The sequence below is a fragment of the Equus asinus genome, chromosome 4 (genome assembly GCF_041296235.1).
Source record: "Equus asinus isolate D_3611 breed Donkey chromosome 4, EquAss-T2T_v2, whole genome shotgun sequence".
NCBI lineage: Eukaryota > Metazoa > Chordata > Mammalia > Perissodactyla > Equidae > Equus > Equus asinus.
The window spans coordinates 102,310,699-102,336,035 of record NC_091793.1 but is presented as its reverse complement, the minus strand read 5'-3'; the positions used below and the strand labels follow the sequence as shown (position 1 = coordinate 102,336,035).

At 38.5% G+C, this 25,337-nt stretch overlaps 1 protein-coding gene across 1 annotated transcript in view; it reads left to right on the top strand.

Annotated features, from left to right (window-relative positions):
- Positions 1–19,014, top strand: part of DPP4 (dipeptidyl peptidase 4) — an 86,783-nt gene extending 67,769 nt beyond the window's left edge. The window contains exons 21-26 of the mRNA XM_014860096.3: positions 2,153–2,207; positions 2,781–2,880; positions 5,640–5,704; positions 15,696–15,768; positions 16,042–16,115; positions 17,878–19,014. Of these exons, the coding sequence (XP_014715582.3) occupies positions 2,153–2,207; positions 2,781–2,880; positions 5,640–5,704; positions 15,696–15,768; positions 16,042–16,115; positions 17,878–17,979 (469 nt within the window). The 3' untranslated portion in view covers positions 17,980–19,014. The remainder of the gene's footprint in view (positions 1–2,152; positions 2,208–2,780; positions 2,881–5,639; positions 5,705–15,695; positions 15,769–16,041; positions 16,116–17,877) is intronic.
- The last annotated feature ends 6,323 nt before the right edge of the window (positions 19,015–25,337 follow it).

Below are 25,337 nucleotides of genomic sequence, written 5' to 3'. Positions count from 1 at the left end.
TGTACATTTACATTTAGGAGGGTGACAGCTATGAAGTCCTAGGAGTGGCTTCTGCAGTCTATGAGGGTTACTCCTCTGTTTTGGGAAAACTGGAGCACAATCCTCATTGCTCATAATAATAAGGGCTCCATTAAGTATGAATCACATCTCACTCTTGTGCTCTGCTGTTATGGGACTATAAATAGATGTGATCTGGCTTAAGAGAGATTTTACTCATGAATGATAGTTACCCCGTAATGCTCATGCAACATGGGAAATGTTTTACCTGCATTGTCATTGAAGCTGCACAGCAAGCTTGGGGGGTGGGTGTTCATACCTCACATTTCAGGTAAAGAAGTGGAGGCTCTTAGGTTAGGTAACTTGTCAAGGGAAGTCACGATTTGAATCCAGGCCTCACTCCAACTCTTAGACTCAGTTGCATTCAACTAGTAAATGGGAAATGTAATCTTTGAGTTTCTATAACCAACTACATGGATGTCTGGGGAAACATAGTAAGTAGGTGACTTAGAATAATGTTGTGAAATCATAAACTAGGAAATGCAGAAAAGTCATGAATGATTATGGATGGAGGAAAATGCCTTTAAGAAAAACAACAACCAAAGAGAAGAAAAGAAACAGAAAATTTATAAAGTACTCCTGAGTCTCTTATATCAAAGTTAATGATTAGCTGTTTTATTTAAAACTAAGAAAGAGAGGTTTAGATTAGAGAGAGGACAAATTAGTTCAAGAGTGAAGCTGTGATATTTTAAAAATAAATTTTTATTTATCCACCTTGGTCCTCTGTGAGAGACGGCATAGTTTCCAGGGCCTCTCAAATGTGATCAATGCCAGTCCTAAAATTACAGAATTGAGTATCCACAATGCACAACTCCAGTTAAAAAATTAATGAGATGTAGTATATTTATACAATGGAACACTATTTCAGCAACCAAAAAGAACTATCCGCAACAACATAGACAAAGCTCATAGACGGTTGAGTGAAAGAAGCCAGGCACAAAGTGTACAACCTGCATGACCCCATTTATAGAAAGTTCAAAACCAGGCACAGATTTAGGTGAAATTTTTATGGGATCCAATAAAAGGCAAACATTTCATTTTTCCCTTTTGCAAAGGGAGAAATGACCTGGAGACTTCTGGGTGATAGTAACGCACTATATCTTGGTTCAAGGGTATGTTCACTTTGTAAAAGTTTATCAACTTGTACACTCATGATTTGGTGCACATTTCTGTACATAAGTGTTCTGAGTTTTAAAAGTTTACATGGAGAAGATAATGAGCTGAAAGCTACTTACCTTTAATTTTTTCTAACATTGCTTAACTCAGGGCCGCATAAGACATATATCATCAACTGAAAACAGAAAAATTCTCAAAGTCACATATGGGTCAATGCAAGGGTCCCCCATGCCCCTCAATACTACAAAGTTAAGAGTCTCATTTGCTAGATTTTCTTTAAAGTGAACAAATGGTCTTTTGATGTAAGGCTAAGATTAAGAAATAGGTGCATAAAACATTTTTTTCATTTCTTTCCTTGGATTACAATACCGAAAGCAATTTAGTGGCAAAAAGACTGCTTAATCCATCAAGGAAAATATGCTTCTTATTTAATGATGCTGAGCTAACTAATCAACACCCAGCATAAGAAGGGATTTATTTAGAGAATGGTGTTTAAGTTCTCAGGTAGGGGGCCCAAAGACACTTCTAAGCCCTACCCAGACGTTCTCTGCCCCTATATATCTCCATGGCAGGGGCAGCCACTCTCAAACTGAAAAACATCTGGAGAGATTTAAATTCAATTATGTAAAGAAAAGTGCATCTGGGCTGCAAATTTTTATATAAAGCTGTGAAAAAAACTGCCAGGATTTGTTTTCTGTGAATCATACACACACACACACACACACACACACACACACACAGACACACACACACACACACAATTTTTATGGACTCCAACAAAAATAAACCTTGTTTATCTGGCTCTTAAGTTAAAAATGATAGACATTTATCTCGAATGTTTATTTACTTGCTTTAATTAATCATAGTTTCTAATAGAATAAAATAGAGAAAAAATGGCAGAGTTTCACATTTGGGCAGTTATCTTACTTTTCTATATGCAGTGCAATACTAATTCTTTAACTTTGTCCATGTATTTTAGACAATTTTTAAAAATGGGATTTGTGGACGACAAACGGGTTGCAATTTGGGGCTGGGTGAGTAGTTGTTTGGCTGATGAATCTGTATGTATTTCTTAGTGAATATAACCCAAAGTAGGATAATTTATCTTTCGTATGTAAATATTTGAAGATGAAAATCACGTCTATCATTTTAAGCTAAGAAGGTCCAAATAAAATGTCTTAGATCTCTGGGCCATGAGTCCCTACTAGCCAGGCTTTTGTTTATCATGATGAGGGAGGGAGGTGAAGGGAGAAAAAGAGGAAAGGAGAGAAAGAGGGAGAGAGGGAAGGAGAGAGACTTGTCCCCATGCGTCAGAAAGTCAGTAAAGATTTAGTGTTTATTGTTTTTTAAAAAATTTAATTGGTGCTACCCAGCAAATTTTTGATGCATTTCCCCCTGCATCTACCGAGAAAAGGGTCCAGGGCTCTGGAAGTATATTCTTTAGATACTATCCAATTAAGACCAATTTAAGCCTCTTCTACCATGCTTTCTATCTCTAAAGAGGCACAGTATATAAAGATGTGAGAAATGTGGAAACTGCGACTCGCTTACCATATGTCCTTAATTCCTTTACCTCCACAAAAATAACTGTTTTCTTCATTCCTTAGTCATATGGAGGGTACGTAACCTCAATGGTCCTGGGAGCAGGAAGTGGCGTGTTCAAGTGTGGCATAGCCGTGGCGCCTGTGTCACGGTGGGAGTACTATGGTACGTAATTGCTAGCAGGTATGAAGAGATACTGTCGACCTTAAAATTTCAATGGCAAACCATTCCTTTTTGAGTTTCAGTGGTTCTACAATGAACAAGATTATTCACTTTAGAGGTACTTTATGGATACCTATAATGAAAAGATCTCACTTATTCTGCTATTGTGAAAGGCTAGATGGTATTATATGTTATCTACACATTTAGTTATAAACAAATTCTGTTTGCCAAATTTCTTCTCAAATCTTATCAACAAATTCTGTTTGCCAAATTTCAAAACATCCCCAATGCTTCATTTCTTCAGATAAACCCTTCCTTATCTTTATTCTAATATGAGTTTGTGGCTTCACATACTTACCAGAGTAAGAGAAGAATGTTTCTCTTTCCCTTCAGCCAAACATAAGTAGGGCTTTGGGTAGAAAGAAGAGAGTAGGGACAGAGAAATTCCTGAGGGTTATTTTTCTGCTGTCTTTAAGTTGGTGAAAGCCACTTTAGAATATCTCTTCATCACTGAGAAAATACTATTCCCTAAGGTATCAGACACAGGTAAGACTGTAATTCCCAAGTGCGTGGGAGTGTGCAGTGGAACTCTAGGTAGGGAGAAGAGTCAGAGGTGGTGAGGAGATGACTTCTTTTCTTGTGCCTCTTCTGACCCCATCTCAAGCCCTTTATGTAATTTAAAGATAATTCATTGATAATGAATATGCTCATTAAATATTTTATGTCCTAATATATGGTAGTACCAGTCCTGTGGGAAACCATTTTTTAAGGCCTCTCCAAGTCAAGAGAAGCCAATGTAGGAAGTACATCTCTATCTTTCTGTTAAAAAAAAAAACTGGAAAGAATAGTTAGGATTTGATCCTCACACAATGGATTTGTTTTCATATAATACTTTTCTGCTTGATAGTAATTGTTCTGTCTGATGGCTTGTTTTTGGAGACCTCTGGTGGTCAATAAAATAACAGAAACAATCTTTGTGAGTTTAGAAACATGTAATGATAAGAAAAGAAATTCATTAAATGGACCAACCTAACATATAAGAAGTTTCTAGAATTCTTATATATGTATAAACTTGAACAATTTTACTCAAAGATCAGATAGAAGGATTATGTAAATGTATGTCAAAGCATATTTATAAAAGTCTACAATAACTGCATTATGCATTTTTTAAATGCTATTTTTAAAATTTCAGATCTTCTTACTTGTGTAAACCGGGTTGGCATAATAAGAAAGGGGTTTTGGGTCCTAGGATAAGAAGAGTTAAAGTCTGTGTCTGGGGAAAATTTATTTTGCCCTTAAAGGCCATTTCTCCCCCTATCAAATGTACAACCTAAGTTATTCATATTTAAATGTTAAAAGATATGTGGATTTTAGGAAGATCTTATATTTTAAAGTGTCTTTTAAAATATTATATTTTCTATGTTAGGGTCCTCTAGACATGTAAAATTACATATAGTCTGTATTCATTTTAATCAAAATGATAAAATATTGCTGTTACTCTTTGTGGAGGAAAATGTTTTGATTTCCATAGAAATGACATACAGAATATATGTGGAACAACTAACACTCATTATCAATGTAAGTTTTTAATCTACAATGCCAGTCATTCAAAAAGAGTCAGAATCTTGCTAAAGGTTGTTATTTAGATGATATATTCATTTAAAAAATTAATGAGATAAGTATTAATATGTTTGTATAATTACAGTGAAATTCAGCCATTAACGTAAATAGCACAATGGCAACATATTGTTCTTATGCTTATTTAATTACCATAATCTGGTCATTTAAAGGGGCATCTTTCAAAACAGTTATTTCAGATTTTTAAAGCTATACTGGAATTCAGCCACAGTAAATTTTCTCACTGATATTTTAGGATATATATGTTATATGATATATATCATATACATGACATATATATTATATCATATATATGATATATATTATAGTATATATGGAGATATATGATTTAATTTTTTAAAAATAGGGCAAAAATATGTTTAATTATACAAAATAACAAAACTAATAATGCATATGTTTTTCTGCCATATTTATAGATACAAGAGCTTATGTCATTTCAGTAGACAGATACTAATAGAATCTGTTTCACAATACTCAACTGTTATAACCAACACTGAGGCCTCTCTACAAAATGAGAGAAAACAAATGTTTAACTTGTGTTATGATGAAGTAGCTGAGTCAATAGGGGGTTATACAGCAAATAAGTGATAAACTGAATTCTCTCTTTTCATTATGGTGAATTTCAACCTGCCAAAAAAAAATATGATTTAAGTAAGCAGCTAGTAATTGAACATTATGAGGGGTTTCCAAAAGGAAAGAGAGTATCCTAAATTAGGACATATACTTGTGTCAAGACCAAAAACTTCAAGACAATTGAGGCCTTAAGTGATTTCGAATTAAGATTCTTCCAGAGGGTCAGATGATAATGTAGAGTCCTTACGTCTTAGCACTTCACATGTGACTTCTCTGCAGGTGCATTGTTGGTTGGGTTTTAGATCATCTGGTTTGACCTCCCTTGCCCTCATCTCAGGGCTCAGTGGGGATGTGCTAGGGCTCAGTGTGGGAAGGCAGGAGTCTGGCTGCATTAACAAGCCAAATAAAAATGATCTGGAGGAGATATTTCTGAGGGTAACACTATAGACCCATGCACAAGTTAAGACATACAAAGAAACATAAAGTAACCCAGTAAAAGACGGAAAATTTTTTATTGTATGAATTAAGTTTGTTTCTTTTCTCCATCACAGACTCAATATACACAGAGCGTTACATGGGTCTCCCAACTCCAGAAGACAACCTTGACCATTACAGGGTAAGAGATGAGGAACTAGATCCGTGTTATAACCTATTTATAAGTGGCTTAAGAACATTTTTAAGTGTATCTATTCTAGAAAATATATATTTTTTATTTCCAACAAAATTCTTGTTAAAAAGAAATAACACAGGTGGTTTAGAGATACTCCAATAGCTTCCTCTACTATATTCTGCATAATTACAATCTTTATCGTATGCTATATAGGTCACAATATGCATTCATTTGGAAATACAAAGCAACACCAGATAATTACTTTAATTATAAGAATTTCAGTTTAGAAAACATGTCAAATTCAACATATTCCTTTAGAGCCCAGAAGACTCTCTAAACCTTTAACTATATATTAAAATCTTTTATGGTATTATCATAATTAAGACGTATATACAAGCCTATACTTTTCTTATTCATAGCTAAATATGTACAGTTTTTCTCACACAAGATTTGAGTAAAGCAGGTGAGGAATAGGTACAGTTGGGCATCACCCTGAAAGGTCCTTGAACCCAAATTACTGAGTAACATCCAACAGGCTAGTTGCCTGATGGGAGGACCAGTAGGTAGGTTGCTCTGCAGATGGGCTATAGCACTGGAAATATGGTCTGGGTGCAGCTATCACAGGCAGCCCCATGTGCTAGTGTGGATGCCACTGCAAAGCCAGAGCACTCTCTTTGGTGTCGAGCTGATGCAGCTGGAAGTGTAGCATAAGTACTAGGGACCCTTCTAGCACACTGGCCCTTCCAAAACTTTCCTGATTCTATCTGTCATGTTAGTTGAAAACCCAGAAACTTACAGATGACAAGACAAATCATCTGACCTTTACATTCTCCAAAGGAAATTCAAAATTCTTCCCAGGACAGTGAATTAAAAAGAAAGAAAACAAAAACAAGAATAATTTAAGAACACAATTTCTTATCTGTGCCACAACTCTCAATACATGGGCTGCATATTAATACATTGCTCTGAGCAATATTTGTGTGTTTTTGTAAGATGTCATCATTACTATGGATTCTGAAATGATTTGATCAAAGTACAATAAAACAACCAAAATTTATAGTTTTGTAGGATAAGTGCAGACAGCTTAGTTTTACCCCTTACTCTCAGCTTTATTTAGCAAGGCTCATGAGGGGAGAGGCAGGAGAGGTATGTTTCTGTGTTTGTGCTGCATGTGTGTTTTCATCTCTGTTTTTCGATCAAGCTAGAAAAGTAACAACCTGTAAAGTGAGGTGCACAAATGATCTTATATTATGGGACAAAGCAGTTCCATAATCCGATTGTCCCCATTTCTGCTAATTGTCCCACATAAGACTTTGGACTCAATTCCTCCCACTCTTTCTCCTCCATGTCCAATAAGCTATCTTAGACATCTTTTCCCTTCTTTGTAACCACATTGCCACTGTCACATGACTTATCTCCTTTTATAATAATCCAATTTGTCTCCCCTTAGCTTTCTTTCTCCATCCCAGTCTGCACCACACAGAGCTGTGAGATTAACCCCCACCCATCACACTCTTGTGGACTTTTCCTGTGGACTCAACTACATCCAGCCTTCATTCTTTCATCATTGTAACCTTGTTACAGTGATCCAGTTTACCTGCCTGTTCACTATTCTCTGAATATTTCTAGGCCTTCTCTTTTAGTGCCTTTGTCCTCTGCTCCTTCTGCCTAGAATATTATTTCCCCTCCGTCTCCATCTGTTAGGAAACTTGTACTGCTCTTCCAGTGACTAGCCTCCCCTTTTGACTCCCATGACATTTTCCTTATATATGTCTTAATCCTCAGTTTATCTATCTCGGACTCATACTTATTTTGTGCTCCCTTTTCCCCCTCTGCAGTATTGTGAGCTTCAAGGCTTTACTTAACAATGTATTCTTTGGATTACCCAGTATGAAGTATAAACCTTAAAACCTTTCCTCATTTAATTTAAAAACTTTCTGAAGGGAAACATTATTGTAAAAATTTTATGTCTTCATCATTTCTCCCATTTTACAGCTGGAATTTTCTTGTCTATGACCCAACCAGGATGCTTAAATTTGTAAACCACCCCTCCAATGGTATGCCGTATCTGCTGGGTTACTGAAGGGCTTTCTCAGATATCCCAAAGAACTGAAAACTCCTGAAACATCAGAGGTGTACCGCCCACGCCCCTAACCCTGACTCTAGGAACTTGGTGGATGATGAGTCAAAAGTTCTGATGAGTTAAAAAAAAATCCCATTCTGAAAAGTCTTTGAACCTGCAGGCACAGAGTCAAGTCCAAACCCTGACACCTGAGGAAGTCCACGGCACCTAGCCTACTTCCCTCGATGAACATCAGCCAACGGGGTGTTTGCTGTACAACTAGCCCTCCCTGTGTGGGACCATTAGTTTTAATCTGCCATTTCAACCTGCATCTTTTTCTAGACTTTCCCATAGGCTCCTCATTCCCACACACATCCCCCTACTCCCTAACTCAGCCCCCCACTGTGGTGGCCATTTTCATCTTTCCCCTTAGGTGTTCGCTGCATAAGGTGGTCGTGTAAATAGAAGTCACTTCCTACTGCCAATGGCAACACACCCACACTGGGTGCACAAAGTCACTCTTTCACTTCACTGCACAGATGGTACCCGAGGACTGTTTAATCCTTCCACGCCAGGAGTCGGGTTTTCTTGGCACAAAATTCATTGCTGGCAATGGACACATTAAAACTGCCAGTACCAGGGAGCTAAAGGTTCCCAATGTGTTGCTCAGAGGAATTATTTGGGTGGGCGATAGTTAAGGTGGGCAGGAGAAAGTGAGGCAAATGCATTAACTGAATTGTTTCCACCCTGGTAAGTTGCTTCCTCGGAATGTGGAGAACTGAATCTAAGTGCCTATATTTGGTGCACAGCAGGCTTTAGAATAAAGCTGCCCTCCTTTGTTTTTTAAATGAGCCTGTGCTTTTGTCTCTGGCAAGAATACATTCAAAGATTCTATTTTCCTCCAAGGCCCCAGCTGCCCCTCTGGACCCCATTTTCTTTGACTTTTCTTTCCCAGGTTGTTTTTTCTCTCTCTCTCTCTCTCTCCCTCCCTCCCTCCTCACCCTCTTTGAAAAGACAAAGAAGACAGTTCCTTGATGCTTTCACTGCCCTATGCATTTCCATGGGTCAGAAGGAAATATTTTGAACATGATTCACATTTAATCTGGCCTACTGACTCTCCGCAGCACATCCAGGATGGGAATGCCCAAAGTGTGTAATAACCAAGGCTCTGATCTTTGTCCTTTCTTCAGCTAAAGCATCATTGATACAGTAGCCAAATTACAGCCTTCGGAGGAGAATACAATTTTTAATAAAACCCAAATGAGAAAAAGGATTCATTGTTAGGTCATTGATGACCCAGATTTGAAAGAATTTGAACCCACATCACCAAGAGCAGCACATTTTGTGAAATGAAGGTCCTACTTACCATTTAGGAAAGGGACTTGGAGGAACCATTTGTAAATGCCAATGGAACTGGCAGGGATGCCATGTGTAGTTGTTCAGCTTGTGCACTGCTGAAAGCTAGTCTATGCTCCATTCACTAAAGCATGCACCTCTGGGGCTCTATCCAGCCAAAGCAAATGCCTTTTCCTATTCTTACAAAGCTTCCATTTAAAATAGGGGACCCTGGAACTACAGCTTGGACCCAATGCAGTGACCTAAACAGTGACTCCATAAGGATCTTTTGGTAGATAATCACCCACTTACTGCCAAGTTGCAAGGCAGGAGCACTTTTACAGAATGCCAGGAACTCAAAGAAGAAGGAAGACGTTCATCTCCCTAAAACTCCAAGGAGCTGGTCCCAGAAACTCTAAGTAGGCAGCCAAAGTGGAGGAGTGACAAATCAGAGCTAATAGGCAGTGTAGCTCTTTTCTACAATAAGTCTCAGTCCACAGCCGACAGAAATGGTGACAGATTTGAGCAAAGGAATCAGATAGCCAAAGAGATAACCCTCACCCCTAATAGCAGTAAGAAAATAGCAACTGTGGGCACACCTTGAGGAGTGGGTTCCAGACTAACATTGATGAATGATTTCTCACATGGTGGGTCACAGATCTTTTAGTCAAACCTACAAAAAGTCTTAACAGGTGGCAGACTTTCATTCACCCATTCAAGGTGCGTCGTGTCTTAATTGTTCAGAAGATTGTTACCTTGTTGGTGAGACAAAACATGCACACAAAGTTTTTGGCGAGAAATAAAAGAGAGCAGGTAATAAAGCATGAACTTAAGTATGATGAAGTGGTCAATATGTAGGAAAAAGACCAGTGGTTTCCAAATTGTGACTATGGAGCCCCAGGAATTCTGTGCCTTCCGAGCAGGTAGGGAGGGAAGGGAAGTGGCCGAGAAGTTAGAGGTTCACCTTCCCGCGACTCCTCTCAACCAGGGGGATCCAGTTTCATTTATTTCATTTATTTTTCCATTAATTTATTAAGTGCTTGCTTCTACAGCAGGAGATTATTCTAAGCTCTTTACATGGACTATTAGGTTCAAGTCTCTCTCAGATTCTCTGAAATAAATGCTCTAATTATCTCCATTTGACTGACACAGAAACCGAGGCACAAACATGTTATATAACATATAGATACTGAGAGTTAGGAAAGGGAGAGGGCACCTATCTGAAGCCAGTGGAGAAAGATTTAGGAAGACGGAGAGGAAGAGTGTAGATGCTCTCTGCAGGTTGCACAGAGGGACGAGGCAGAGCAGCACAGAAGACACAGGAATAGCAGGTAGAGCTGGTTTCCTAGGGATTTGTGAAGCAGGTCCAATGAACCAAGGGATAGCACAAGGGAGGGCTGGGGGAAGGGCAGGCCAAATGGTGGCCAACGAGGCAGGACACGACTGCGGAGGGAGTGGGCTTATGAACATGCAGAGAGAAGGATAAGATCAAGGGCAGGAGAAATGGGGCCCAAGTCCTGAGCCTTGTTGCCAAGAGAAGAGGGCAGCCTGGAACACACAGAAGGGACTGATTTAACTTGTAGAGGAGATTTATTTTGCATTTTGCTCAAAATTTGATAGGCTTTTGGCAAGTGTATGAAACAGTCATAGATTTGGCAGTCTTCTGCTAGCAGATTTGAAATGTTCAATCCTTAAGAACTGCTGCATCGTTAGGTTATGCAAAACAGGGTGCAATTTTGTAAATATGCCATCTTGTACTGATTTGACATTTGTTCTATTATCCCAGAATATGCCAAAGGGAGAGAGACCTTCAGATTTAAGCCAAACCTTAACTTGTTTGTTGAGTGCTGATAAAATGTTGACTGCTGTGTGATCTTTAAAGAAGCCAGTGTTGCTTGGTGAGGCCTGAGGTAGAGCCCCCTGTCGGGTTGATAGGAGCTCTTTCCTTGGCATCTCACGGGTACAGTTGTTTGGTAGACGTAAACAAGTAAAACATCTGATATAGTGGGTTGAATTAATTTTTTCTTAAAAAGTTTCTGTGGCCTCTGTTTTCTGTGGCATTAATGGTGCTTCCCAAAATAGCATCATTTAATGTTATTTAGGAGGCTTTGGTTGCAAGTGGGAGAATGCATAGAGCAAGTCAGTGCACTCGTAATATCTCACTGAAGTACTGGGCTGTCCATTACACTAGTGACTGTTTGCTCTTTCCACAAGAGCCTGGAAATGGTGATGAGTTGTTTGGCTGTGAGGTGAAGGAACGCTGGACTATGATGTTCAGGGGAATGGGCTTTGGAGTTAGAGAGACCTGTACTCAAATTCTCTTTCACCACTACTCACAGTAGGAGCTTGGGGAGGTTACTTAACCTCTCTCAACCCCAGTTTCCTCATCTAGATAATGGGGACAGTAAAACCTACCTCACACGGTTATTGAAAGGATTAAATGAGACACCTGTGCCTGCCATGAAGCAAGCTTTCAAAACATGGCAGCTGCCACCATTATCCTGAGAAAGCAAACTGTCCTTATGGTTCCTAGATGGCACAAAGGGTAGCTTAAAAATTGTTAGACCTTCTGTTTCTCACAGTACTTCCCCACTCTTATCAGCTCTCTTTTATTTCAAAAATACAAAGATTTATTTGTTGGAAGGTAACTGAGGAACCAGCATGATCCAACAAGCAGCTACAGATGGTTCTTCTTAGGGTTTGAAGGAAAAGCTCCTCGCAGAGATGCTGTGGAATCGGCACTGCCACTGGACCAATCCTTCCCACTTCGCTTTGCCAGACTGTTGCTGGCAGCGGGGCTCTCCGGAAGTTTCTAGCCTCGGGAGAGTGCCAACTGCACCACCATTGCATCCTTGCCCATTTATCACTCTGAGCTTCCTTTTTAGTAGTTGGTGATAGACTATTCGGCTTCTAACTTAGTCATCCATTTCCTTTTTTATTTCGGTTTCCATCGAATGGGGATTATCCTATTTTGGTGGGTTAAAATAGCACAATTAAATTATTTCCGATCATTAATCATACCATAAATTAATGCATGCATTTCTTTCACTGGCTTTGGCTGTTGCCTTTCGCAGGCTAAAGTGCCCCATACAGTGGACTGTCAAGAGTCTTTCTTGATTGAGAAGCCAGGATGCTCAGTCTAGTGGGGAATGAGGGGTGGTTCCAGAGGCAAGGTGCCACAGCTGCATCTCTCTGGGAACAAGATGTTCTCTGCAGCCTGAGAGCCTGACAGTGGGGGTGTGCCTCCAGGCTGCCTGTCTCCCTTGCACAGAGAGGTCTCCTTGAGGCTTCTGCCAGCGAGCAGGGGGAAGTGTGCATTGGAAATGGCACACTTATCTTGCAGTTGCAGGGGAAGCTTTTGTTTTATTTTTCTCTTGCTGCATTAAAGTATTTGTCTTTCTTTCTTTGTAGTGTAATATTGTTAATGTAAAACAATTTGCATCATGACACTTTTATCACAGTTTTCGTCTTTTTCTCAGTATGTTGCATTTCTCACCATGTCTAGTTCATCACAGCTACAGTGTGTACATCACAACATTTATCTTAGGCTCAGGGTTTTACTTGTTTATAAAAATTGTCTTCTTTCAGCCTGTATTCACTCCATTTAAGAAAAAAAAAAGGCAGCCAGAAACTGTTTTGGTCCAAACTCCAGTAGTTATCACATTCCTTGCTAACTGTCCTGCGTATTTATATGTCTCCTAACTATTACTCTATGTTTCAATGACATTTCTCAGTTTTATGGCTTAGGGAGGTTGTAGGAGCAGCTTTTGCTGTTCAAGCTGCCAAACCAGGGAGGCTCATGAGGCTTTCGGAGGTGAGGTGACGCAGCTGTATATTTGGGTCAGATCTGGGTGTTAAAGTTGATGATCTTTGGCAAGCAAAGAGCTAGATTTAATGTGGGGAGAAACAAGGTGGAGGAAACAGGGGTGCAGTCAGCACAGGCTGAGAGCAAGACCAGCAGAAAGGATCACCAAGGGGGACTCTAACGGGGGCTCCAGGGCCTGGGGCTCCGATTACTAATGCTCACTGTCAGTGTTCAAGCCCCAGCCTCTGCTGTCTCCAGCTTAGAACCTGCACTGTCCTTTAGGGAGATTGATGTTGACCCTTTCCTCTCTTAAGGGCGGAAAATTACTCAGGGTTCTATTGCTGTCTTACGCTCTGCCATCAGCTGCACATTCAGAAAACACGCCTCCCAAATCTTGTAGGGCTATGCAGACCGCTCCCTTCTGATTAATTGTCTGAGAAGCCATGGGGACACAGGAACCAAAGGATTCCCAGAGTATTTCTGTACTACAAATTCCAGGACAGTTAATTAACAAGTGATTTCTCACTGTTCCTTTGCGGCAAGACCACATTGTGAGCAGCATAGGAGGTAAAAGGGGTTCTCCCGTCAGACTTCATGTCCAGCTCTGATGCTTCCTACAGATGGAACCTGGTTCAGGTTACTCACTTCTGAATCTCGGTGTCTCCATGTAGAAAGTAGGATTGCTATAGACCTATCTCACAGGAATGTTATGAAGATTAAATAGGACAGTGCTGTTTATAAATCCTCTATGATGCTTGGCAGTGACTAGCATAAGGTAAACACTCAATAAATGTTAGTTATTATTGTGAATGGCCTGGTGTATAGGTTGAAAGTGGGAAAAACATGTCTCAGCAAATTTTGGAAAGAGAGTATTTTATTCTGCTAGCTGTTACTACTTGCCTCTGCAAAACTAGGACTGAATACAGTGAACAGTATAAGTGCTTAAATTTCTTTCATTTATTCATTTAATTGATATTTAGATGATTAGACGCTAAGAATGATGATCAATATAGACAAATCCCTTTCTTATTGTATATTAGGGTATATGACAAATAAAAATTGATTGACTAGATGAAAAAAATGAGTGAATAGATGGAAGAATGAATGGGGTAAAATTGGGATGGAGGGATGGATGGATGGATGGGTGGATTCATACATGGATGGGTTTATCTGGGACATCACACTAGATAAAATATTTCCTAAAAATAAAGTAAAATAAAAGTGTGACTTTTAGTGAGTCCTAGGTGTTTATTCTGAAAGTTCATGGGTGAATTCTCAATTTGGGTCAGAAATGCAATATGGTCAGGACAAATGGGATCCAGCCTACACAGGAATGGGAGGGCATTTGCTCAAGGCTTTCCAGGACAAGTTGACCTTGGGAGCCTCAGTCAAGTGAAACACATTGGGTGACTCTGTCCTGAAAGTTGTAGACAGAATTTTTTTTCCCCAGAAACACTGTGTTACAGCATTCTCACATCAGCATCATCAATTTAACCTGAAAAAAAAAAGCCATGTCTCTTCATTCTTATTTCTGTGAGGCAGTAAGAGGAGTCACTCTTATTCCTATTTCACAGAAAACAAGGTTTAGAGAGCAGCATGTCTCCAGGTGAACAGCTCACTAATATTAAAGTGGGGACTAGAATACAAGTACTCTGAGTTTAGCCCCATCCCTTTCCTGCCAGACCATCAGGGTTCTCATCAAAAATATTAAGCTCATGTTAGCTACAAAGATATCTGCAAAATACAAACCTTGGCTCTTAAAGTTGACTTTGATTCACCAAGATGCTGCAGCTCTAGCTGGCTGATTTTAAATCCATAGAGAGGCTACTGGCCCTTCCTCTTTCCAACACATAACTAGGCAATAGAAGCGGACTCCAGCTCACCCCCTCCCAAAGGCACTACAATGTCTCTGTGACATTTTTACCTTCACCCCAACTTTGCAAACATCCCCAAATTAAGATCAGATGACCAGTTCCATGCTTTCAAAAGCTTTTTCATCCCAGATCTTACCCTCATTCTAGAAGTCCTACCTGACTGAGGCCAGGAAGCAATCTCCAAAAAGCTGAACCCGCCCCCGCCCCCCACCCTTTTGGTCCTGTTTCCCTGGCTGACTTGGAATGACTCACTCCAGTAACATTTTCCCCAATATAGAATGAGGCCGACAACAACAACCCACTGATTTTCTAAGGCCATCCTTGATCTTTTTCACCCATTCCCCTCCCATATGTTACATTTGACTAGGTTTTAAACATCTGTTCCAAAAGAGGTACTGCTTGCTTCTCATTCGGAGCCTAGCAATGTGGACCAAAGTTCATATGACATATTGCAGAGTATGTTTAGTTGCAAATGCTATGTACAGGCTCTTTGAAATGTAGCATGTATGGCACCATGTGACACATGGTTGCCATGGCAATACACTTTTTGGCTGAACTACAGCATAAGCCCATGGAACATACATTGCTAATATGAGACTCTGCCCTGTGCTAATGCATAGGACAAAGCCAATCTAGGATCTGGGGCTCAAGGGGTTTTGCATGCAGCCTGGGTGGCAGGTGCCCTCTTCCTGCATGTGCAGGGAAGATGTGGCATCCTCTCTCTCCAGTCCTGCCTCCCAGGCTCAGGGCATGCTGTGCATTCTGCCATGCATGGAGACAGCATTTGCTTGAATATCGGTTTGCTATATTTTGTATCAAAGGGGGCCCCAGCTGAAAACATTTTATTTTGTAAACTGAAGTGAAAAATCAGTTTATGGCAGATCTTTTTTTGAATAATGACATTCTTTTTCCCAATTCCAGAATTCAACAGTCATGAGCAGAGCTGAAAATTTTAAACAAGTTGAGTACCTCCTTATTCATGGAACAGCAGATGGTGAGTTTCAGTTAATTAGACTTTTTAGTATCACAGACAGGTTTGCAATTTCACTACTGACAAAACAAAAGCATGAGGGGCAAGACTGTTACATTTACTTCAATAAAACAGTGTTGCTTTCCACAACTCACTTGTCTTGGGCTAAATGGGATGCTGAGTCCTAGAACTTCAAACAGTCCCTTTCTTCTTGTGCCTTTCCCACCCTTCCATGTGAGAAAATGAGAAAACTGGAGCGGCTATTAGTTACTTGATGTTTCCTTTCTCTCCCTGCAGACAACGTCCACTTTCAGCAGTCAGCGCAGCTCTCCAAAGCCCTGGTGGATGCTGGAGTGGATTTCCAGGCAATGGTATAGCAAAACTTTGTGCAAGGAGAGGGAACTTGCTGGTGGGGTCTGGTTTCCCCTCTCTGGGCCACTTCTCCTCACAGAGGTCCCAGGAGACAGGAAAGAATTAAAAGAGTTTTAATTTATCTAATGAGAAGTTGGAGAAGTGATATCCTTGAACCATATACAGAGTAACATTCAATAATATTAGAGAGTTGGGATTGAGAAGCACAATATTGTGTATCCTGGGAGTGTCAGAACACTGTTCTCCTATTTATGTGAGTGTTCAATCTTTCCCTATTTTGATTCAAAAGTAATCACTCAGTAAATGTGTGGCAGAGTAATTCTAAAGTGAAACCAGCATGATAATAGCTCAGCTCAAATGAAAATCGATTTCTGTCTAGTATGTATTACTAGCCGTTTTTAACAACAGTGGGATATTAATAATCAGTATGCTTCGGCTTTTGCAATTGCCATGTTATCTTTCGTTGAACAACCACAGGCAATAAACAATTAGGCTTGTTTTATAAAGTCAGAAATGTTAGAGCTGTTGTTGCCTATACAGAAGGATGTTTCTAGGTATTAAGTCAAATTCATTTTCTGCACTAGACCTTTACAGATTAAGAAAAAATATTTTTTATATATATACACATGTATTTTATACATATATACACAGGTACACATATATGTATATATACAGATGTATATATGCATATTTATATGTATATTTATGTGTGTTGCACTAAATATTTTTGTGTAAAATAATTGTCTGTATTAGCTAGAAAAGCCTACTTTTCCTCGTTTTCTTCTAACATATACACTTTGCTCTGTGCTCAGTTCAAACGGTGCCCGCTGTGTAGGAGTGGGACAGTCTTTCCATACAAAAAAGACCTGGTTTATATCCTTTGGGTTAGATTCTTATAAGAGGCTGAGGGGTTTTTCCCCCCACTATTCAAGCAAAAGACATGATAAATTAACTTTTAAAAATTGTCTAATTAAATTATGTCTCCATAACATACGTTTGCCTGGCACTGCCTTCCCACTTGTTTAATGCTGTATGAGTTGATAAATTTTTGCCTCAGGTCATCAACTCTTTCTACATAAATGTCAGACATACAGATAAAAAAATTCCAGTGAAAAATGTAAGTGTTGGCAAATAATGCATTTGACTTTTGACTTCACTTATGTTAAACATATATATGGGATATTGAAATAGATTTTTCCAGTTTCTTAGTGATATATATTAGGAAACATTGCTTTTAAAAAACATTTATTTTAATACAATTTATCTTACTGTAGTGTAGGGGCAATTTGACACTTGATAACACTTAATTAAAACTACTGGGCCTAATGGGGTAAATATTCCCTTCCTATCCATGACATGACTCTAAGTGTCCTTTGAGTCAAATTTGAAAATGGATTTGGATATTTTCATTAGAATATACATATCCTTAAAGCACTGGGCAGTAAAACCAAATGGATTTGGATATTTTAATTAGAATATACATATCCTTAAAAGCACCAGGCAGTAAAACCAAATTCACAGTGAGTTCTCTTAGCACCTGCGAAGGACAATCAGAGACTTTCCGCAGGACAGAACAACATGCACTGGAACCGTTCCGGGGGAAATTACACACCCTCTTTGATCACATTTCAGTTTATAAACTGACTCAGGAATTAAAACATCCTGTTTTATACCACATATGCTCAAGAGCTCCTCTGAATTAATTTAAAAGAGAAAAGACAACTGACTTCCTAATTCCGACCTTTTTCTCTCTCTCTCCAGTGGTACACAGATGAAGACCATGGAATTGACAGCAGTACAGCACACCAACATATATATACCCACATGAGCCACTTCATACAACAATGCTTCTCTTTACATTAGCACCTCGAAACAGCATGCCATTTAAAGCTTATTAAAAGACATTTTTATTCTCATTATCTCAAAACTGCATTGTCAAGATGATGATCTTAAAAGAAATACAGTCAAATGAAAAAATTTAAGGTTGCCTTTGTTTCCAAATTTCATATCTATAACCCCAAGTAGGGACTTCTACCTTTGCAACAGATTATTATTACCTTACAGAAGTTTGAATTATTGTCTCATTTTGTTTATTATTTAAAATAATTTCCACATCAGTTGCTGAAACAATGAATATGAATTGTTTCTATGGGAGCTTTGCATAGGTTCCCTGGGCAGCATTTTACTTTTTCTAACTGGACTAGACCAAATCTTATTCTCTTCCTTAAAGGGATGGCACAACGTGGGCAGCGATGTCACTGAAGCAGGAGTAAGAAAAGGGAGGATGGAGAGAGAAGCTAGCAGGGCATGGCTAGGAACCTGAATCCAAGCACGCTGACCCGACCCGGCTACTGTCAGCTCCTCTCAGAGCAGAGCTGTTCACAGCCAGACTGGCACAGTTTTCTGAGAAAGACTATTCAAACTGTCTCAGGAAATCATATATGCAAAGCACTGACTTCTGAGTAAAACCACAGCAGTTGAATAGACTCCAAAGAAATGAGAGGGAAACTGCCAACAATGCAAGGCCCCCAGGTGCCAGTTATGGCTATAGGTGCTACAAAAACACAGCAAGAGTGATGGGAACGCATTGTAAATGTGCTTTAAAAAATGCTGATGTTGCCTAGTGAAAGAGGCAGCTTGGAACTGAGATGTGAACACATCCGCTCACCCTGTTAAAAGATGAAAATATTTGTATTGCAAATCCTAACTTGAAGGAGCCCTTGCATCAACTTTTCTTATTTCATTTCTTTGAGCATCTTAATTAAAAGAATATTTTAACTTCCTTGCGCTTGTTTTTAAAAATTGAAAGTAAACTAGAAAGTTATGTATTATTATTCCTTTTCTACATACTGTGGAATTTCTCCTGGTCATTTAATAAATGTGCCTTCATTTTTCCAGAAGTAATGAGTTTTGTGTCTTGAATCAAACCTAAACCACATTGGCATATGGACACGTTTATCCAGAAAGGCTCTTGTTTATTTTGCTTGTTATCACAGACTGCCTTGTAAACATGGAGAGAATTCAGTTTTTGTAAAAAACTAGATACATAGAAATGTGTTAGATTAAGCAGTTCATAGAGCTTTTATCTAATACATATACAATTTCTGTTATCATACATATATAGCTTTTGAAAAATCAGCTTAAAATAATTTTATTATTTATAATACATAATTTATAATTTTATCACAGGGAACTATTCTGAGGTTCACAAGAAAAAATAATATCAACAGTATCATCTTGGTAGCTCTGAAGGCTCAGTAGAAGCAAAAAAAAAGGCAAAGTCAATCACTTGTTTGACTAATTATTTTTCATTGACATAAGTATATTAATGAAAAGACCACATTAATGAAAGCAAAGATTTCAGATGCTCAACTGAGCCTAGCAAACTCAGCTAGATGACTGAGAAAATGTGATTTTTTTTGTTCAATTATTTGCAAAATGGCCTCATTTTAAAAAAATTGATTTAATGAAGTTTAACTTAGCTTCAGACCATTTGCAGGAAAAAGTTACCCTAGACAGAGTGAGCTAAAGCATAAAAATCTAAAAATGGAAGACATAGAAAAACATCCATCAGTTCAACATGAGACCAGTGAGTCATGCATAGGAATGGACAGAGGATTGTGAAATTCAGCTTCAACCGTATTTTCAGAGCATGCCATTGAGTAGCTTCACCTTAATTAAGGCTCAAATCCCACTCATCCCTTGGAACCATAAACCAACCTTCAAACCTGTAGGGCTCTTGTCATAAGTCTATTCCTAAATAGTTCCATCATCGTGAGTAGCTCGACACATCTTTGTAGAGTTCTATATCCAGAAACAACAGTCATAGATCATATGTTCACATCCAGGACTGAATTAATAGTCATAACAGCAAATTAAATAGACATTCTCCTTTTATCTTAATTGAAACCAGATATTGTGCAACATCAGATACACTACAGGCATTAATAAGATCCTTGTACAATAGTAGATGTTCAATATCCAATATTATACAGATATTAAGACCATTGTGTGGTATCTAATAGTACAATATCTGACTTGATATTGTGCAACTATTGTAAAATACTAAAACTCTATGAATTCATTGTTCCTTTAGTTTCTAAACCTGCTAAATGTTTTCTCTGGAGCCCAAAGGTGATAAAAAATCCAAGCACATATTTTTCACATAATGAGTGTTTCAAATGGTAATAATGTGATTGAAGTTAAAGTAGATTTCATTTTAACCACATAGGACAAGTTTTACTCTCCAATGAGAGTTTTTAATTAGCTTATTTGAAAAGGAAGGTAAAGAAATTGGCAAATAAACTAGAGAAAAAATCTGAGGGAAAGTTTGCAACATAGGAACTAATCATACTGCTATAGACTTCCCTGCCATTGACAGCCGCAGCCTCAGCAGGTACGTGGATGGCTAAGACTCCTTTTGTAAACCACCTGTTAGAGTGCCCCAGTGCCTAGGGGTGCAGACCCCACAGGAAGGGAGAAGTGTTCACATCTCTTATATGAACGTAGAAGTTTGTTTTTTAAGTTCTAATCAGGACTTTCAGAAAATCACTTTAAAAATTATTTTTGAACAGTTTTTATTGCAAACCTTGCTAAAAATGGTTTCTTAAATAGCAGGGAAAGAACATAATTCATTGCATCTTGATGACTGGAGGCCACCACCATAAAGACCAATGATCATGTCAGGCTGTATGTCGTTCTGAGTGTTTCTTGTCTTATTCACAGGTGGTCACTGAGGCTACCAGTTCCACTTGGCATTTGCTGCTTTTTCTAAGTTTCTCTAAGTTGATGTGAGATTCCAATTTATAAAACTACTAGATTTGTACGATATTTAAGATCCAATAAGCTCTAAATGAAAAACATACCAAAACACAAGAATGGCTTTTTTATAGATTAAAGTAAGAGAATTTTGTTCTGCCAAATTTGAGACAGTTCCTTCAGCAGTGTCTGAATGATCTGGAGTATATATTCAAGATGTCTGAGGGATATAGATGGTTGAGAATGAGAGATGAATGTGGGTAATAAAGCATAATGTCACCACCCATAAGAAAAGCTCAGACCACAGTATTAGTAAGATCAATGTCACGCTCAGTAGAAATTTATCATGTTTCTGCATGTCACCTATCTGTGACAATATTAATATTTAAACTCAATAATTTGAATTAAAAAGAAAGATAATTCCCTTACTGCTAAATTGAGAATGGTGTCATTTCTGGTGTTACAGTCTTTAAACTTCAACAAACTCAATCAAAGTTCTTTTTCTACATAATCTTTCATCTTAACAATCATCTCAAATTTGTCAGATTATTTAAAATGCACGTATGGTGAGAAGTGTGACCCATCAAACAATCAAAACCCTAAATATTCCATTAAGTTTCTCCTATCCAAAGTCATAATATTTATGACTTGTGAGCAAAAAAGGGTATTTCATTGGGTATGTTTGGTTTCCAATGTTACTCACAGGAAGATGAGTGACAAAGAAAATGTAACACAGAAGAAATATTTCTCATCTGAACCTGATTCTGGTTGCATGAGCTAGAATGCATACCTTGGTATGGAGGAGGGCAGTCACACATCGCCTCCTGCTAGAGACTCAGTGCATGGCAGCCGAGATTAGATGGACATGGCTTAGAATCTCAGGTCACCAGTCACAGTGAGAAACATTTTAAAAAACACTACTTAGCCTCTTTGAACCCCAGTTTCTTAATTTGAAAGAAGTACAAAAATATCTGCTTCACAGAATTGTTGCATTGCTGTGAAGATTTATATATATACTATCCCTGGCATTGAATCCATGCCTGGCACCTTCCTTTCCCCTTTTTCCTCCCTCTATTTGCAACTATTCAGCTTCTTCTCCTGGTCTGATAACTCCATAGATTATACAGGTTGTCACCTTAGGTCTCTGTGTCCACAGGTGCTGGGCACATGAAGGAGCTCAGTAAGCATTTGCTTTTGTTCCAATACTGACACGTCAGTGAGAATCCTTTTTGGATCTTTAATCATTCTTAATAAACTGACCAGCGCATCTTCTGATACAGGAGTCCCCCTTATCCACTGGGGATATGTTCCAAGACCCCCAGTGGATGCCCGAAACCACAGATAGTACCAAACCCTATATATACACACTATGTTTTTCTTATACTTACATATCTATCATAAAGTTTAATTTATAAATTAGGCAAAATAAGAGATTAACAACAATAACTAATAATAAAATAAAATAACTATAACAATATACTGTAATAAGTTACGTAAATGTGGTCTTTCTCTCCCTCTCAAAATATCTTACTGTACTGTACTCACCCTTCTTATGATGATGATGATGTGAGATGATACAATGCCTATGGGATAAACTGAAATGAATGAATGATGTAGGCATTGTGACATAGTGTTAGGCTACTATTAGCCTGATGATTCATCAGAAGGAGGATTATTGAGCCATTAAGATTTCAATGATTGGATGTCAGGAGCAGACGATATCGATGATTACTTGAACAGAAGCACTGCGATACCACAACAGTGGATCTGATAACCAAGAGGGCTCTACTTAGTGACTAATGAGCAGGTAGCATATACAGCGTGGATACTTTGGACAAAGAGATGATTCAAGTCCTGGGTGGGACAGAGCAGGATGGTGCAAGCTTTCATCATGCTACTCAGAAATGCATGCAATTCAAAACTTATGAATTGGGGCCGCCCGGTGGCACAGCGGTTAAGTGTGCACGTTCCGCTTTGGCGTCCCGGTGATCGTCGGTTCGGATCCCGGGTGCAGACATGGCACCGCTTGGCACGCCATGCTGTGGTAGGCATCCCACATAGAAAGTAGAAGAAGATGAGCATGGATGTTAGCTCAGAGCCAGTCTTCCTCAGGGAAAAGAGGAGGATTGGCAGCAGTTAGCTCAGGGCTAATCTTTTTCAAAACAAACAAACAAACTTATGAATTGTTTATTTCTGGAATTTTCCATGTAATATTTTTGGACTACAATTGACTGTGGGTAAACTGAAACAGTGAAAAGCAAAACCATGGATAAGGGGGGACTACTGTAGGTTTTACTTATGGTTCTGTCCACAGCCTTTGTATAAAGAGCAGAGCATAGAACTAGGCTCTGGAGAATTACAAACGAGGGATAAAACACTATTCCTACCTTTAAGGAGCTTATAAACAAATGGAAGAAACAAGTCACATAGCAGAAATCTATGACTCTACACACACCAGAAGGCAAGAGTACCAAGAGACAAAGCTAAATCTATGGTAAGAATGGATGAGATGGGTAGGATGAAAAAGTGGGCAGGTGAAAGGTGGCTTCTGAACTCATAGGAGCCAGCCATTGTTTGAATTTTGTACTACACTTAGAGTTCCTTAATAGTCTTAGGATTACTGTTGATACCGTGCTTTCCAGAACATTTTTCAAATACAACCCCAAAAGTATTATATAAAGGAATGCTCTACATGAAAGGATTGATAATAAAGCTATGTGTCTGGAGTTACTTATTAAGTAACCAAGGAGTATGCTTGAGCCTATTTGGTTTCAATCTTAACAAAAGTTTATAGACCACTCACAGAGAGTTTGGTTTGAGCCTCTGATAGTCATCCTGGGTAAAAGATCCCTAAGGAAATGATTCCACTTTTTCTGCTATATTCTCTACTGTGCTGCCAGACTAATCTTTCCAAAAATTCATGCCTCTCCATTACTCAAAACTCTCAATGGATAAAGTTCAAATGTCCTAATATAGAATTTAACATCATTTATAATGTCTCCAATTTGTATTTCTACCTTTTCTTACTGGTCTCCACTACTCTCCTAACACTTCACCATATTGGGCTGTTCTCTGGGTTCCAAATATGCCATACATCAAATATGTCAGGCTCCAGTTACACCACATATCTTTACTTTTTTATTTCGTTTTTATTTCAATACTGACATGTGTTTGAGAATTTCTGCAGTTCTTGGAGTAGGTTTCCTTCTCTATTTCCATCCTAATTCATATGCTACCTCTTATATAACATTTTCCTCAAACTCTACCCTACTCAAAGTTCCATCCTTGAGTTATTCATGGCTTTCATCATACAACAAACTCAATACATATCACATTATGTTATAGCTATGTGTTACTCTGCCCTTAGAAGCAAGGATCACAGTCCTATTTTCATAGTTCCAGCACAAAGGGTAGTAGCCAATACACCAATAGAAACTGAATTGGAGTGACAGTTATATCAGTGACTTGCAGCTTTCTAAGAAAAACACCCAAAGAGATCTCTAAAATAAGGTATTACCCAGTAATCCTTGATTACTGGGCTTCCTCAAGGGTCTTGATTACAAGTAGCCTTTCAAAGTAGATATTTAGAGAATCATCATATTATCCAAATTACTCTCATAAAATTTACAAATGCTTGTGATCTCATTTCATTTCATTGAATGAATATATGAGATAGATATATTGGAAAATTTGGAGAGCAATCTTGCAATGATAGTAAAATAGTCAAGTGCCCAGGAGCAAACTAGGTACAGTTAAACAGAAACAGTGGCAGATCAGTGCAGATAGGAAAAAAACAAGCCACACTTTTAAGAGCCAAGAAAAATCCTAAAAGATCTAGGAATTGTGTTGAAATACAAGTTGCCTGTGATTCATTAGTGGAGAGCTTCTTTCAAGCTATGAGTTTAAACTATACCAAGGAGATATTCAGATTATATTTAGGAAAAAACTTCCCAATATCAAAAGCTGTTAAATGGTAGCAATTACAAAGTAAACTCACAAATCAAGAGAAAAGTACTAAGCAAAACATTAGAGTTCTGAATGCAATTACCTCCACAATGTACTGCCAGATGGCTACAAAAGAATAATGGTCCCATCTGACCTATTGTAGGAAACAAGGAGGAGACAAATTTCAGGGAATGCTTTTTCATTAAGGGGTAAAAACAGAAGTCTAAGAAGTTCTAATAATGGGAAATCCTACTAATGACCTTGGAAGCTTTTACTGGTCATGGGAGCAATGCCATTTGCACCCAAGTCACTGCTCTCTGGGAAACTGAAGAGATACATCCTAATATAGCTCTCATAATATTCTGTTCATAAAGGTCAAATTGTCTACTCTTGGAATGTCTACATCACCAAGTTTTCTTAATATCAGGGGTCTCTAAATTTAAATGCTATGTTCAAACAATCAAAATGTTCCACATTGATTTCTGATTAACACCAAGAAAAAAAAGACAAGACGCTTT